The sequence below is a fragment of the Microdochium trichocladiopsis genome, assembly GCF_020744255.1.
Source record: "Microdochium trichocladiopsis strain MPI-CAGE-CH-0230 chromosome Unknown B0I36scaffold_10, whole genome shotgun sequence".
Classification (NCBI taxonomy): Eukaryota; Fungi; Ascomycota; class Sordariomycetes; order Xylariales; family Microdochiaceae; genus Microdochium; species Microdochium trichocladiopsis.
This window is the reverse complement of record NW_025763553.1, coordinates 1692277-1706742: the sequence shown is the minus strand read 5'-3', so window position 1 is coordinate 1706742 and position 14466 is coordinate 1692277. Positions and strand designations below refer to the sequence as shown.

Below are 14466 nucleotides of genomic sequence, written 5' to 3'. Positions count from 1 at the left end.
AGATCCCAAGTGAGAGTTCGTGGTGAGAGATTTGATGGAGATGCGTACTATGCATCTCCCACCACGCGATTTGCCTGTATAGAAGACGATCTAGTGCTAGAATCAAAACACATGAATGCTCTATACTTAAGTATTCATTGACAGGGTGATTCTCGCTGTATAGATATGACAACTGCAAGGGCACAGTACATGAATTGCGCTCTGTTCAGCTGAGAGATCCGAGATCATGGTACTTGTTGGCATTCTTCCACTATCTATGTGCATACGTGACACAGTCTTGTCCCAGTCCCGGCTGCAAGGCATTTCAAACCACAGGGACGACCGGATCCGCCGGCCTTACTGAAAAGTACATGCAGAGCTGCGCGCGGGGATACTTCTCCCGTAGCCTCGGCCACTGCACGATGAACTGGTCTGCCAGGTCCAGCATATACAGGAGCTTCCCCGTCAAGCTGAGCGTGGACACCTTGGCGAAGCTCTCGACATAGATGGCGTGCATGTGCGTCTGCGGGACGAGACGTGCCATCCGCAGGAGGTGCGACACCAGGACCACGGCAAAGGCCGTTGCCGGGCCGTTGGTCACAATCACGCCGGGGAAGCGCGGCCCGGACACCCCTACTACTGCTGCTGCTGCTGCTGTCTGTGAGCGGCCGGCGGCGGCAGCAGCAGCAGCAGCAGCAGCAGCAGAATGTCTTGCGAACAGAGCGGCGCCGATGCTCAGGATGCTCCTCGCGAAGGACGCCGGCGTGGACAGCCAGCTCTGGTGGACGCGCCGGGCGCGAGAGACGAGCTTGATGTCGTAGGCTCCAGAGTCTGCGCCGATGGCGGCAAAGCGGGCGGCGATGTCTGCCTCGAGAGCTTGCACTTTGCGCACGCTCATGTCGTCGCCGTGAGAGATAATGTAGCGGCGCAGCTGCCTAGTTCTTCCGAAGTCCCTTGTCCCCTTGGAATCAAGGCCGAGGGGGCGAATGCTCCGCTCGATCATGGAAAGCATCTCGGCGGTGTGGCCACCTGATCCCATGACGAACAGGGTGTAGTGCTCAACAAAGGTAGGCCTTGGTGGTCCGACGACGCTCTTCAGACCTGGCCGGAGCTGCGTGAGCGTGTAGTGACGTTGCTACATTGGGTTTTGTGTAAGTCAGAGCGCGGGAATTTCCCATGGCCCCCCCACTGTACAACCGTGAAGAGGAGGATGCTCACCACTAAACAAATCATCAATCCGCACAACGTGACCAAGTCCAGGAGCATCATCACTGCTACGGACCTCTGGAACACTGACTGATCCAGGGCATGGCCGATACCTGACAGAGCGACAGCGGCGAAGGTCGACTGGCGTGCCTTGGGGAAGACCTGAGTGCCAAGGAGGTAGAAGAAGGCGAGGCGCAGGGCAATGTGCGGCAGTGTGTATGCCCTGGCAGCGAGGTCAAGTATGAGATGCGGTGAGGGATACATCTTTGAGGAAGTATGGCGATGTTCTGTCGACTACACACGTTGGAGAGAGCTGGCGCTTGTTCGCTTTCCCAAATGGCCAGATCGTCATGAGCTGAGTTTGGGTGCTTTCATGGCTGGCACGAACCTGCAGTCGAATAGACGAGCAAGTGGACGGGAAGAGAGAGCTGTGGCTCAGCGCAGAAATATTTCCATGCGATCCATGCTGCTCATACATATAAGTAGATTGAAGAAAGGCACGAGCAGGTGACACATCAATGGAGTGTGACTTGTCGTCTGGTACCTGGCGCTAAGTGCAGGGGGCCCCCCCAGTTCCTTGGCGCCCTCGTCCCATGTGGCCGCCCCAAACAAGACGCAATTAAGCTGTGACCCATGACGGAAGCGGCAGCTCAGGCCGTTATCGATGCGATCGCCTCGATTTATTTGTTGACCAGGACCACGCTCCTCCACAGCCACGCCACCACCACAACCACCACCACCGCCGCCGCCACGACTACTGACGATGCCTTCGCTCAGGGCCCGGCGGAGGCTCGTTTGCTTCTACTGCGGCCGCCGCTCGAGTCTCTACTTCGAGGGCCAGCCCAAGTTCAACTGCACCAGCTGCGAGGCCACCAACTGGCTCGACAAGGTAGGCCGGCCACCACCATGGCAGCATCATACCTCACCCGGTGCCTCGCTGACAAGTGCTTGTTTCTACAGGATGGAGAAATCACAGACCCGCCTACCGTCGACAGGACTCCCGTCCAGTATGCCATCCCTCGCAAGTCCCGCGCCTCGACGTCCCCTCCGTCAGCCTCGCCCAGCTCCCCACTAGCTTCCCACGACTCGCTCTTCTGCGCAACGTGCCTACGCAACCAGCACATGCTCCGCAGTTCATTGGCCCAGTTCGAGTGGCCCGAAGACAGCACCGGCGCAGAGTACCTCGCTCGCGAGAAGAAATACCACCTGCTCCGTACGGACCTCGAGAGGCGATACCCCCAAGTCTGCGCAGACTGCGAGCCACGGGTCGAGAAGCGGTTGCACGAAGCGAGCTATACCGCCCAGACGGACCACCTCAAACGCATGATCACCAAGACCCGCTCACAGCGCGCAGAGGTCAAGAACTGGAGCGTCCTCGACTTGCTAGATGTTGGCGGGAAATGGGCGTGGCACGGGAGCTATGTGTTGCAGTTCGCATGGCATGCAGTGATGCTCTGCGGCTTGCTTGCCGATGGTGTGGCTGCAGCGGAGACAGAGTCAGCCTGGGCCATGTCAGGAGCGCGCATGTTGAGACAGGTGACCAGGTCTTCTCTTGGCTCACAACGCGTCTTGTCCTTGGCCATCCAGATCGGCCTGTGCTCATTCCCTTGGAATCCACGGTTCAAGCAATCAATTCGTGGTTTCACCGCTCATATCATTGGATTTAAGCAGTGGTACACGTACCAACTGCTTGCAGTCCTTGTGAGAATGGTGTCGCTGTCCGCATCGCAGTATGCCCAGACTCATGGCATAACACCGTCGGCACAGTTGGGAGCGCAGGTATTCCTAACCATTTTCACCCTATATGTAGGTTACTAGAACAAATTCCGATACGCGGAACGGCATTCACTGATCGTTCGTTAGGTCTATCGGATGGCACCTGGCTCCATTCGCACAGACACCACGCCACTATTCAGACGACCGCAGAAGCAACAGGGGCCCACGCCCAAAAGGCCTGCGAGAGCAGTCGCTGCTCACCAAGAACCCAATAGCCTGGGCGATGTTCTTGACGATATACTTCATGAGCCATCAAGGCCAAGTTTGCCAGACGATGACGATGACCCATCTGACCTGGTCTTCAACCCTCAAAGACTACCTTCGAGATCGCCCAATGGCACTCCTTTCGGACAGACTCAACGATCGAATCTTGGCGGGAACCTGATGGACATGTCTGGCCTGTCTGCGAATATCCAGGAGGCGCCTCCTGCTGTTCACTACGATGAAGAGATGGACTGGTCCCCATCTACTTCGCAGCATCGAGCATTCAGCACCTACAACTCGTACAATGTGAAAAATCCCAATCCACGATTCAACGATATTCCTGTTGAACCAAAACCAGGGCCAATATGGTACAAGGTACCGCCGGCACCAACCAATCCAGCCCAGCGATTAAGGAACCCTCCCTCGCGGCCAACGATAAGAGAAACACTGAAGCCCCAAAAGGAGACCAGCATCTTCACTCGCGACCACAACAAAAAGCCTGTGCAGCTGGGATCACCATTCGTGGAGAAAGCGTCGAGCCTCAACATTGCAGAACCAAAGTTCTACGCCCCAGAAGCACGGAACGACCCCAGGGACGGGCTCTCAAACATGTTCGCGTCTTCATTTAGCATAAGTCGCGGCGAGGAGCTAGACTCGCAAGGGTCAGCCACAACGCGCACGCCTGGCGCGCACCAGAGCGCGCTTGGCCGGAAGCGACTGACGGCGCGCTTGCCGGAACTCGTGGTCGTCTTTGGAGCTGCTTATGCTTGGAACACTGCCGCACAGAGCACCGAGACTTATGGCTCCACCGTCGGTCTCGCATCGCTTTGCGCGGCTCTGATGGTGTCTCTGAGGCTCACGGCGGACTTGCTCGTGGACCACCAGATCCGGCATGGACCGCAGGCATCTCTGCTTCGGCCGTCCTGGGCGACTGTCGGTCTTGTCCAGGTCATCGGCTGCCTCGCTCTGCTCACCCTCGTGTGGTCAGGCAACAACTCTGGACTTGCTAGCGCTTCAGATGTCGTGCTGTACGGCAATGTGTTGTTTGGCGCAGTCGTTGCTCATCATCTTGTCCATATTGTAATGTGAAATTTCACTGTTGCTCTCCCTTCCCCCCCGGGGGAGGGCACCCCTTTTGCTGAGGGCAGCGTTCGTGTTTTGGTCTTCTTTCCCTCGTTTACATAAGCATAGCATAGCATAGCATGGGCGGACGGGAAGGTTACAAGAGGGCACTTTGGGCGGCGGCAGCATTTAATGTGTCGAGCTACTCGGCATATAAGCAAGGAGGTTGCATTGAAGGGCAGGGTACGGCGTTTTCTAGTTTGACCCAATGAGACATCTGAGTGCTATTAACTTATCAATGCTTGAAAAGGCATGTTGAGATATTACAAAAAAACGTCGTTGCACCCCGGGTCCCTGGTGAAAAGACAATGTTAAGAAATCTATGCACCAACGACGCGATGTCCAGGGCAGATGTTGTTCAAGTCGGCTCCAGCCCACATGGGCAGTCAAATGTAAACCAGTCAGTCAGTCAGTCACAATTCTTCCTTGAAGAGGACAGACAGGCATTCAAGAACCAAGGCAGCGCTTTCTTTTGATTTTAAAAATTCCCAAAACTGACTATGTGCCTGTGGACACGTTTTACAGACGAGGGAGCGCGGAAAAACCGATAAACAATGACGACGACTCAAAAACTCCGTACAAATGCGCTTCTGCAAAAGCCATCATAATCTAACTAGCGCGCTAGTAGCGGGCGGTAAGGGTGGCAACTATGCTGTAACAAGGTATGATTTTCCTGGATCCGCCAGCCAAAGGGGAGAGAGAGAGAGAGAGAGAGAGAGAGAGAGAGAAGGATGACGCGAGCATACTGGTGGTCTGAGAGGGAGGAGGGGCGGGAATCGATATTGAGAGGGACCACAAGAACGACGATGAATGTGTAGTAAAGGATTACAGGTACAGCGACTGGGCGGCCACAATGTCGCGGCGAATCTTGGCCAGGGATTGCTCAAACTTATTGGTGAGCTCCTCGCTGCCCATGACCTTGCCGGCTTGAGCCATCTGGCGGAGCAGCTCCTCGAGACGGCGGAAGAGACGGATCAGGGATCCCTCGTAGACGTCCGTCATCTTGCTGTATCAGGGAAAAATAGGATGGTTAGCAGAAGCGTTGAGGCATGTAAGGGGGAGCCGACGGCTATACTGGGAGGCACTAAAACTTACCAAACTTCGGCAAATGGCTTGCCGTTCGCCCAGGCGTACACGGTATCCATCAGCTGCCACTTGAGGCTCTGCACATACTCGTCCTCGTTGACCTCCAGCTTGCTCTCTTGGCTGACCTTGGCGATGATGCGGGCTTGCGCTTGCACCTGGCTGAAGGGCTTCATGAGTTCCTCCGTCAGCGGCGTCGCCTCGACCTTCTCCTCAAAGATGAAGACACTCAGAACAGAGGCGCACAGCTCGGGCGAAAGCTCGTTGAAGAATCTGTTGAACAGCAGCTCTGAGAGAACGAGCTCGTGGCCCTCGGTGGATGAGATCTCGCACGCCACACGAGCCTTCATCTGCACGACTTCGGCCTCATTGATGAATCCCAGTCGTCGCAGGACGCGCTTTCTCGACTTCAGCTCGTCGAGCTGTGCGATGGAGTGCGCCGTTGCAATCTTCTTCTTGAGATCCTTGATCTGCTCTGTGAGGCTAATCTTCTTGGAGTACTGCTCCCACAGACCGGGCAGGAGCGGCGAGCCGTGGAGAGGGTTTGACAGCAGTCTTGACTCGAGGACCTCAATCTTCCGCAGAAGCTTCTTGAACGAGTCATCCGTGATGTTCATGTTTTCAATCGGGTCCAGGATCGGAACACCGTCAGGGAATCGGCGCTCGACCTCGCGCAGAGACTTGGAGACCTGCTTGCGGACGCCTTCGATGTCTGACCGAGACTTCAGCTCCTTGGGCATGAAGACACGGATCTGGCTCAACGCCTTGATACATGTGAGCATGCAAGGAACAGCTTCGAATATGGCGTCGCCACCCTGGCCACCCGGCACAGCGCCATCGGGCATGGCTGCGTTCGGGTTGGCGTGGCCAAAGGGGTCGCAACTCGGGTCCAGCCGGAGGAAGACATCAATGAGGTACGACTCCTGCGGCTCGTAGTCGGGCTCGCCGAATTTAGGTTCTTTCCGCTTGGTGAAGTCAAGCAGAACACCCCAGCCAAAATCCTTCTTTGTCTTGGGGTGTTGAATCTGTACGAGGCGACCAGGCTGCAAGAATTCCTGGCAATGTTCCGGGTGTTGGATTACGCGAAGCATGTCGTCGGTGTAGTCGGAGATCTGCTTCCGTAAAGAATAGTAGTCCTTGACGGTAGCCTCATCGGGGATGACCATTTCCTCACGCTCCTTCTGCAGCTTCATCAGCTCGAGCTCAAGACCAGCGACACTAGCACTGTTCTGGAACTGGTAAAAGCAGTTCTCCAGCATGAACTCGGGTGAGATTGCCTCGATTCTCAACAGGTTGAGAACCATGTTGTAGCCGAGGTAGAAGGCAGAGTTGAGCTTGTCCTGCTGTCCAACAACGATGGCCTTGGCAGTTTCAGGCTCCAGACTCTCGTCTACCATCATGATCACAATACCACGATCATCAAGACCACGACGACCGGCACGACCTGACATCTGGATGTACTCGGAAGATGTGAGGGGCCGCACGCTCTGGCCATCGAATTTGGTGACCTTTGTGAAGACGACTGTCCTGGCGGGCATGTTGAGGCCGATGGAGAAGGTTTCCGTCGCGAAGAGCACCTTGATCAGACCCTCTTGGAATAAAATCTCAATGGTCTCCTTGAGAATTGGCAGAAGACCTGAATGATGCACACCAATACCTTTCTCTAGGAGAGGCAGGATATTTGTGATTTGAGGCAGCTCTCGGTCCTCCTCGGAGAGGGATTCGATGGCGCTCGAAAAGACCTTGCGGACCATGGCCTTTTCGCTGTCGTCGTTGAAAGCAAATTTGGAGATCTGCATTGCCAGGTTCTCGCACTCTCTCTTGCTAAAGTTGAAGACAATGACTGGGTTGAAGTTCTTTGTGACGATCATCTTGATGATCTTCTGGATGTCACCGCTGCTATCGTCACGTCCACCCTTGCTTGTTTTCTTGTTCTTGCCCTTGCCCTTTTGCTTCGCGTCAATGTCATTGGGGTCGGCGCCCTTGCGGTCCTCAATCATCTGCATCGTTTTATTGAAGTTGTTCTCCCGGAAGACACCCTTTTCGTCGACCACCAAGAAGATACCTTTGCCACCAGCGGGGAAGAAGTAGTTTTGTAATGGCGTCGGTCGGAAGTCTGTGTAGACAACGTGGCAGGCCTGTCGGTGAATCTTGGCGATCCATTCCGCAAACTGGAAGGCGTTGGGGATGGTCGCAGAAAGGAAGACATATCGGACCTTGTCAGGCAGGAGGATGATGGTCTCTTCCCAAACTACACCACGAGACTTGTCGCGCATGTAGTGGATCTCGTCGAAGACAACCCAAGCCACTTCGCGCATGATTTCTGAGCCGCGGTACAACATAGACCGGAGAATCTCTGTTGTCATGACCAGACAACTGGCTGTAGGGTTGATGGTGACATCTCCAGTCATCAAACCCACATCGCCAAACGTCTCGTTGAACTCTCGGTACTTTTGGTTGCTGAGGGCCTTGATGGGACTCGTGTAGATGACTCTCTGGTTCCTCTTTAGACATTGGGCAATGGCGTACTCGGCAACGACCGTCTTTCCGGCACTAGTGTGCGCGGATACAAGTACACTCTCGTCTCGCTCAATCGAAGATATGGATAGCCGCTGGAAAGGGTCCAGGGTGAAGGGCCACTCGCGGGCCGGCTTCTCGGGAGGCTTGTGTTCCGACAGGGGCACATACTCGTGGTCGAGGTCAGGCGGGAGTGCGACCTGATGCTGAATGTTGTGCGACAGGACGAGTGACGCGGCTTCCTCCTCTGCCGTGGGCGCGAAGCCTGCTGCTGTCGCAACTTCGCGGCTCGCGGCGGTCTCGAATGTGTCGGTCAAGACAGGATCCGCGGTCTCGCCCTCCTTGCGCCGGCGCTTGCTATCCTGCATCGCATCATCCGAAGCGGCGTCGTCGTGATCCTCATCCTCTGGCGACGTAGGGACGACGTCGGCCGGGTCGGCTTCGGGAGCGGAATTTGACGTCGCAGCATGACCATTTGTCGCGTGGCTGACATCCTCAGCCTTCCGCTTCTTGCTTCGCTTCTCCCGTTTGGCTCGCGGGGGCTTGTTGGTGTTGTTGTTGGACGAGGAACTCGGTTGCGCCTTGGCATTTGAGGCCGGGGCGTCAAAGACGTTGAACAAATCGTCCATGGCTGCGGCTGTAGATGCACGTCGCAGGACTACAAGGTTTGTCGCGACGCTGTCACGGTCGCAGCTCGGGTAATGGTGTTTTGTAGAGACAGTCGGGCACAGCTCCGGCGAAGGCAGCCAGTCGCTGCGGTTGTTGGTGCAGAGAGCAGAAGCTGCCTGTGAAGATCGAGTCTTGACCGGGGATCGAGATCCAAGCACATGAGCAAGACAAAGGCGCCGGCTGCCCTCAGGGCCCTGGCTGACCTGCTGCAGGGCCAGAAAAAAAAGGCCAGCGATAAGCGCCGATAACAACTGCCCCAGCGCAGCCTATGCATGCAGCTCAGTTGATGTCCTCAGGCACGCCCGCCGGGAAGGAAGTGGGGCGGGAGCTGTCCGTGGGAAGTACCTTTGTACCCTGAAGCTGCCCGTACTGCAGCTACCCTCCAGCTGCCGGGCCGAAATATTAGCCGAGCAGGTGAACGCCAGGCCTGGCAAACTCTCCGGCAGCGGGACCTACGACCTGCCTGCAAATCATCATCGCCTCATTGTCAACGTCGAACCACCACCTCGCAGCGCAGCCCGCAGAAAGACACTCTCACCACCACATCTCCGCTCCACCACACAGCCACCGTCAAGGTACCTACCAATTGCGCCATCCTCCTCGCCATCGGCAACATATCGCTAACTCAGGACTCGTTTCGCAAAGATGATCGCCTCTGCCGCCGCCCGCGCCAGCCCGCGCATCGCCCAGCAGGTCGTTGCCCGCCGCGCCTTCCACGCCACCCGCGCCCGTCTCTCGTCGCCCTACCACTACCCCGAGGGCCCCTACTCCAACTTGCCCTTCAACACCAAGACTCGCTTCTTCGCCGTCCGCTACTGGGCCTACATGGCCACCGGCTTCTTCTTGCCCTTCGGCATCGCCAGTGCGTCATATCCCGCAACCATCACACACGTTCTTGGGTTTCCCATTCGCGGTCAATCGAGAAAGCTCCAACGTTCCTGGCGCGTGGACGGCTTTCTTGACCTCGACGGATCGGGCGAACAAGCTTCGTGTCGAATGTATTTCCGAGAACAGCTGTGCTAACTATCTATATCTGCTCTGTAGTCTGGCAAACCAAGAAGCCCAAGGCTTAAGCGTCTCTTTTATGTCGTAGGAATCCTCAAGCTCGGGAGCAACGCTATCTCCCCGGCAGGAGCATGACACCGTGTAAAACAACCTAGCGGGGAAGTCTGCTTCGACTTGGTTGGCACTAAGGGAATCCGAAAATATAGATGTAAAGGGTTCGCTCAAGATATCCCGCTTATCAAATCCATCTCATTTGTCTTAAGTGACTTTTGGTACAGTCGTTGTGATTCTTGTGGGATTGATGAATGCCTTTGAGCCAGTCCGAAGGTTGCAACCAGAGCACATGCCTGGCCAGTCAGAGATGGTGAAGTGTGTCTGGTGATGCATTTCATGTGATTGGGCATATTTGCCTGGTTAGTCTTGTGATTTCACAATTGTGTGTATCATGCCAACCAGGGCATTGCTTTATTGATGCAGAAGAGATCTTCGTGGATTGAATTCGAATTGATTTGCCTCACATGCCAACGATTGATTGAAATAAGCATGTGGTCGATTCCAGCAACCAGAGGAGAAGTGCTTATCGAGCACATCTGCCCCATGGACTTCAGGCTGCCCCTTTCCGGTTTGTTCTATTTCATGAATTTGATGCATTATTTCATAGTCACAATATGGTACAGTTATATACATCCATCCGCCTCAACGTCGAAAAGCCGCGCCGACCCAATGCTCTGATCTCATGCCCAGGATATATCTATATGTACAACAAGAAAACCTCATGACCCGATGTAAAAACCCAACCAATGCTAGTGGAGACAAAGATGCCGACTCATGACAACGAGGAAGAATGTAGTAAGGTGAAGGGGGCAAGCAAACCAACCAACCACCCAATGGCTTAGGTAATGCTTCATGGAGCGAGATAAGTGTGTCTCGTGCCGAGGCCCTTGAGGGCATGAGTCTTCTTGCTGTCCACCAAGCGGCCGAAGAAGTCGAGCATGAACTTGGTGTTGGCGGCATCAAGATCCCACCGCGACCGGAGCGCCTCGTAGATGTCGAGCATCTCCTCGCGCGTGGACACGAGCGAGAAGGCGCGCAATATGTACATCGCCATCCAGGTGCTGATGTGGAGGCCGCCGGCGCCCGTATCCATAGCCTCTTGGAAGGCTTCCCACACGCTCTGTAGACGCTTTGCGGTCCAGTCGCCGGATTCGCCACCGTGGACGGAGAAACCCTTGAAGAGGGCTAGGAATATCGCCCCGTGTAACGGAACCCGAAACCATTTCATCTCGTCGAGGAATTGGGCCACTTTGGATAGGTCTCCGACTACCACGCCGTAATGATTGATCATGATTCGGTAGGTGGAGAAGTCCGGCGCCAGCAAGGCGGACTTCTGGAAGTTTGGATGCATGTCTGGGTATGTTTTGCCGACCTTGGCGAACATCATAAGGACCTTGGTGATGGACTTTTGCAGCCTGTAGTTCCGATCAGGGATGTTCTTGCTCCGGATATGTCTGGCCTTCATCTTCTCGTACACCTCCATGGCAGACGACTCTTCTCCGCATCGCAGAAGGCCTGCAATAACGCAGTTGAGAACGATGGAGTCGATGATCTCGCCTGATCTCACCATCTCCCGGTATGCTGCCCGGATGCCGCTGCTGTCACCTTTGAGCCCAAAGAAATGGATCAGTGTGACATGGTGGTAGCGACTAAATCGGTGATGCCGCCGCAACATCTCCTCGTAGAGCATCTCGGCCAAGCTGAAGCAGCCTGCCTTGGACGCAGCGTCGAACAAGATGTTGAACGTCACGTCAGTGGCAGTCACGCCAGACACCCTCTCCATCTCTTCCCACGTGCGGATAGCGGACTCGAGTTCCACGGCGGACGTTGTCGCAACATAACGACTGGCGAAAGACATTGCCGTGTTCCATTCCCACGGCTGGAGGGCGAAGCCAGCAGTCTTGACATCCCCAATGACGGCGAGATAGCGGAGCATGTTCTTGTAGTTCTTTCTAGAGACCCGGCCAAGAGCTGCCAGCAGTGCATGCCGAAGGCTGGCGGGCAGAGGCGACACCCGAGGTTGGGGGATACTCTGGTACAGAGCCCATACTTCGTCCAAGGTGATACTGTTGGGTTTGCTGAGCCGTTGTAAAACGCCGTCGGCTAGGTCCTCTACTCGTCGCATCTGGTCAGGATCCTGTACTTGGTACTGATTGTAGCTTTGCATGTTGACGTCTTCAGGGTCGTCCGAGATGGTGATATTGGGCCCATCGGCCACAGCATGTCTGTGTCTGTACGGATCATTGAGGAATTCGAGATGGTCCTCGACTGTGTCGTCGTCAATGTAGTCGACAAAGTCCAGGAGCTCGCGGGTCGAGGGCATTGAGCGTGGCAGCGGGTGGTGCCTCAGCTGATGTTCTCTGTGATCCGAAGGCCGGCGTGAGTTGTAGATTGGGCTTGAGGCAGCAGCATGAGCTGCGTGGTTTCGTCTTGCGGTGATGGGGTGCTGGCGCGTAAAGAAGTTGGCAGCAAGTGGGCGGGCGGACGTTGTGGCCATGGATGTGCTGGCCTGCGCTCTGGAGAATGCCGTATCATGGCGCAGGCGTTTTGGGGAGGCGTCCACCCACGGTCTGAACTGCGTTGAGTCGGCGGTCGACCCAAGACCAGGCCTGACCGGACGGCAGGCGGCGTGGTACAGCCTCGCCCTGCCGCGACCAGGCTCCGCACTACCTGGTGACGTGCAGAGTGCCGCATACCTGCTCGCTGACGAGGGTCGACCGCTGAGTATCGCGCCGTAGACCGACCCGTCTATTCGACCTAAGGTTTTCATGAGCTGTCCGTCATGGTCGTCCTGCTGTGACAGCTTGCGGTGATTATATCCGCAACGGCATCGGGAGCTCTGGCGGGCGATCGGGCTGTGCGTGGGGAGCTGATCGGGGGTTGGGACGGGGGCCCGGTAAAAGGAGGGCTGCTCTGGGCCAGTCAAGAACAAGCGGCGCAGGACGATGTGCTTGCAATGAGCGCCGATTGTTGCTGCGACGTCGCTTCGCGGTCGAGGCAATGCTTGAAGCTTTGGACGAAAAATATGGCCTGGCCGATAAGTGTCTTGATACAATTGATGGCGGGCCATGCTATCGGAATTATAAGTGGGGCACTGCGGGCGTGGACCTGGAATTTGCAGACTCCGCGCGCGTGGAGGCCATTGGCTGGAGGGCTGCTGTTCAGAATTCGACACTCGACGCCTTTGAGCTTTCAGTGCGGCGCATCGCATCATCACACCCCAAGCTTGTGCTCTCGGTGCCTCCAGTTCTTGGAGCAGTGTTGTTGCAAGGGATTTGCGCATCTGATCCGCACACTTCAGGTGCTTGCCCCGCGACACATCAGTCCGCATTGGTCGACCACGAACCTGAACCCGCCTGTTCATCGTCCACGACAGCGACGACAACAAACATCCTCACAGCAAGAAGTCATGGGCGGCGTACGACAGACGGCCCCGCCAAGGGTTTTCCAGACCGCAACGGCATTGCTCAACCAGTCCATGATTGGAGGGAAGGGCACCCAGAAGCCCGTATGGTACGACATCGTGGCGGCTCACCCACCAGCCGAGATCCTCACGCGGACATACCCACAACAGCACCAGCCCCAAAAGATCACATCACGGACACGAAAGGCCAGCAAGCTCTTCCAGCCCCAAAAGCTCACATACGAGGAGGACATTCTGCGTCGCCAATTCTACAAAGACCACCCCTGGGAGCTGGCGAGGCCACGCATGATTGTCGAGACGGACGGAAAGGATGCTCAGAAATACGACTGGTCAAATGGACTCAGGCAGCCTGGCATGCAGCTGTCTGGTGAGAGGTACGAAGAATTCCAGCAGTGGCGCCCTTGGGAAGAATGGAGGTGCGCAAACGAGACTCTTGGCTAACATGTTTCTCTACCATCTAGTGTCGTCCAACGCCAAATGTGGATGATGTACAACATTCCCGGCATGACCCGGGTCAAGGCCTATGATGCTGCCCGACGCGAGTTTTACCAGTTGCGCCAAGAAGAGGATGTTGAGCGCAGGATAGCAGCCGAAGAAGCGCGTGCTGTGGGTGCGTACTTTGGCAAGGGCTTCCTGCAGGTTGGCCTCGAGCTCGAGGACAAGGAGTTCGAGTCGTGGAAGAAGTGGGCGAGCAAGCAGATTGAAATTGTCCGCACCGAGCAGACCTCGGCCTATACGTCCTTTGGCGAGGAGGATGCTGTAGAGCCCGAAGCGGAGACGGAGGTTGCAGACGAGGCGAAGTGAGGAGCAGCTGTGGTAAGCTTCGCTGCCAGGAGAAGCAACAACTTGTAGAAATATGCGTAAATGTATGGGATATTGTACAACAGCACATAGACCCGGCATGACCTCGACATTGAGTGGGATCCAGTCACGCTGGATGGAAAATGAGCAGCCTTTATAGCCTTGACCTACCATATTGTACAAGCATATAGCGTTGAATTGGTTCGTAGGTGTGGTTATGAGTGACGTGCTGAGATATGTTTAGCTTGGAGTGTCTGAGGTCGTACATACACCAAACCAGTCAACCACGGGAGACGTTGACAGATAGCAGGGCTTGTTTTGCTCACAGGAACTATCCAGATTTGGATTCTCTTATCCAGATATGGATTCTCGATCCGCACAATCAAAGCCTCATACAGACTACGGCGCTGTCAGATGGCTTTGCGGCGTGATAACCATCAATTACGTGAATTGTCTGCAGCTGGGATGCTCTCTGCCGTGCCCGGCTTGCATAGCTGCATTCCCAAGGGACACCCGCGGAGCCGGCCGATGGCGATGGAGCCCTCCGCTGCCGAGCTGTGGGGTGCCCCCACCGAGCCCCGTCGCAGACCGCCGCTGGTGTGGGAGACAATCCTGGGTGCGGCCCA

At 55.8% G+C, this 14466-nt stretch overlaps 6 protein-coding genes across 6 annotated transcripts; 3 read left to right on the top strand and 3 right to left on the bottom strand.

Moving 5' to 3' along the window:
• Positions 1-304: 304 nt before the first annotated feature.
• B0I36DRAFT_387989 (oligosaccharide biosynthesis protein Alg14 like-domain-containing protein) lies at positions 305-1670 on the bottom strand (the record flags this gene model as incomplete). Its single annotated transcript, XM_046161209.1, has 2 exons — positions 1258-1670; positions 305-1114 (listed from the first exon to the last, which is right to left on the bottom strand). Exons 1-2 carry the CDS (start codon positions 1447-1449, stop codon positions 305-307), a joined length of 1002 nt encoding a protein of 333 aa, XP_046007440.1. The 5' UTR covers positions 1450-1670.
• Positions 1671-1948: 278 nt separating this feature from the next.
• B0I36DRAFT_367667 (Ima1 N-terminal domain-containing protein) lies at positions 1949-4254 on the top strand (the record flags this gene model as incomplete). The annotated part of the gene is made up of 3 exons (XM_046159508.1): positions 1949-2074; positions 2146-2991; positions 3049-4254. The coding sequence occupies 3 exons, from the start codon at positions 1949-1951 to the stop codon at positions 4252-4254; spliced, it is 2178 nt and encodes a 725-aa protein (XP_046007439.1).
• An 858-nt stretch (positions 4255-5112) lies between these two features.
• B0I36DRAFT_353922 (ATP-dependent RNA helicase DOB1) lies at positions 5113-8516 on the bottom strand (the record flags this gene model as incomplete). The annotated part of the gene is made up of 2 exons (XM_046157249.1): positions 5113-5293; positions 5383-8516. 2 exons carry the CDS (start codon positions 8514-8516, stop codon positions 5113-5115), a joined length of 3315 nt encoding a protein of 1104 aa, XP_046007438.1.
• A 685-nt stretch (positions 8517-9201) lies between these two features.
• Positions 9202-9629, top strand: B0I36DRAFT_367665 (uncharacterized protein; the record flags this gene model as incomplete). The annotated part of the gene is made up of 2 exons (XM_046159507.1): positions 9202-9418; positions 9601-9629. 2 exons carry the CDS (start codon positions 9202-9204, stop codon positions 9627-9629), a joined length of 246 nt encoding a protein of 81 aa, XP_046007437.1.
• A 558-nt stretch (positions 9630-10187) lies between these two features.
• B0I36DRAFT_334080 (uncharacterized protein) lies at positions 10188-12659 on the bottom strand. The gene is made up of 2 exons (XM_046155301.1): positions 12179-12659; positions 10188-12119 (listed from the first exon to the last, which is right to left on the bottom strand). The coding sequence occupies exons 1-2, from the start codon at positions 12307-12309 to the stop codon at positions 10466-10468; spliced, it is 1785 nt and encodes a 594-aa protein (XP_046007436.1). The 5' UTR covers positions 12310-12659; the 3' UTR covers positions 10188-10465.
• A 186-nt stretch (positions 12660-12845) lies between these two features.
• Positions 12846-14298, top strand: B0I36DRAFT_334076 (mitochondrial ribosomal protein S25). The gene is made up of 3 exons (XM_046155300.1): positions 12846-13411; positions 13499-14069; positions 14167-14298. The coding sequence occupies exons 1-2, from the start codon at positions 13025-13027 to the stop codon at positions 13841-13843; spliced, it is 732 nt and encodes a 243-aa protein (XP_046007435.1). The 5' UTR covers positions 12846-13024; the 3' UTR covers positions 13844-14069; positions 14167-14298.
• Positions 14299-14466: the final 168 nt, after the last annotated feature.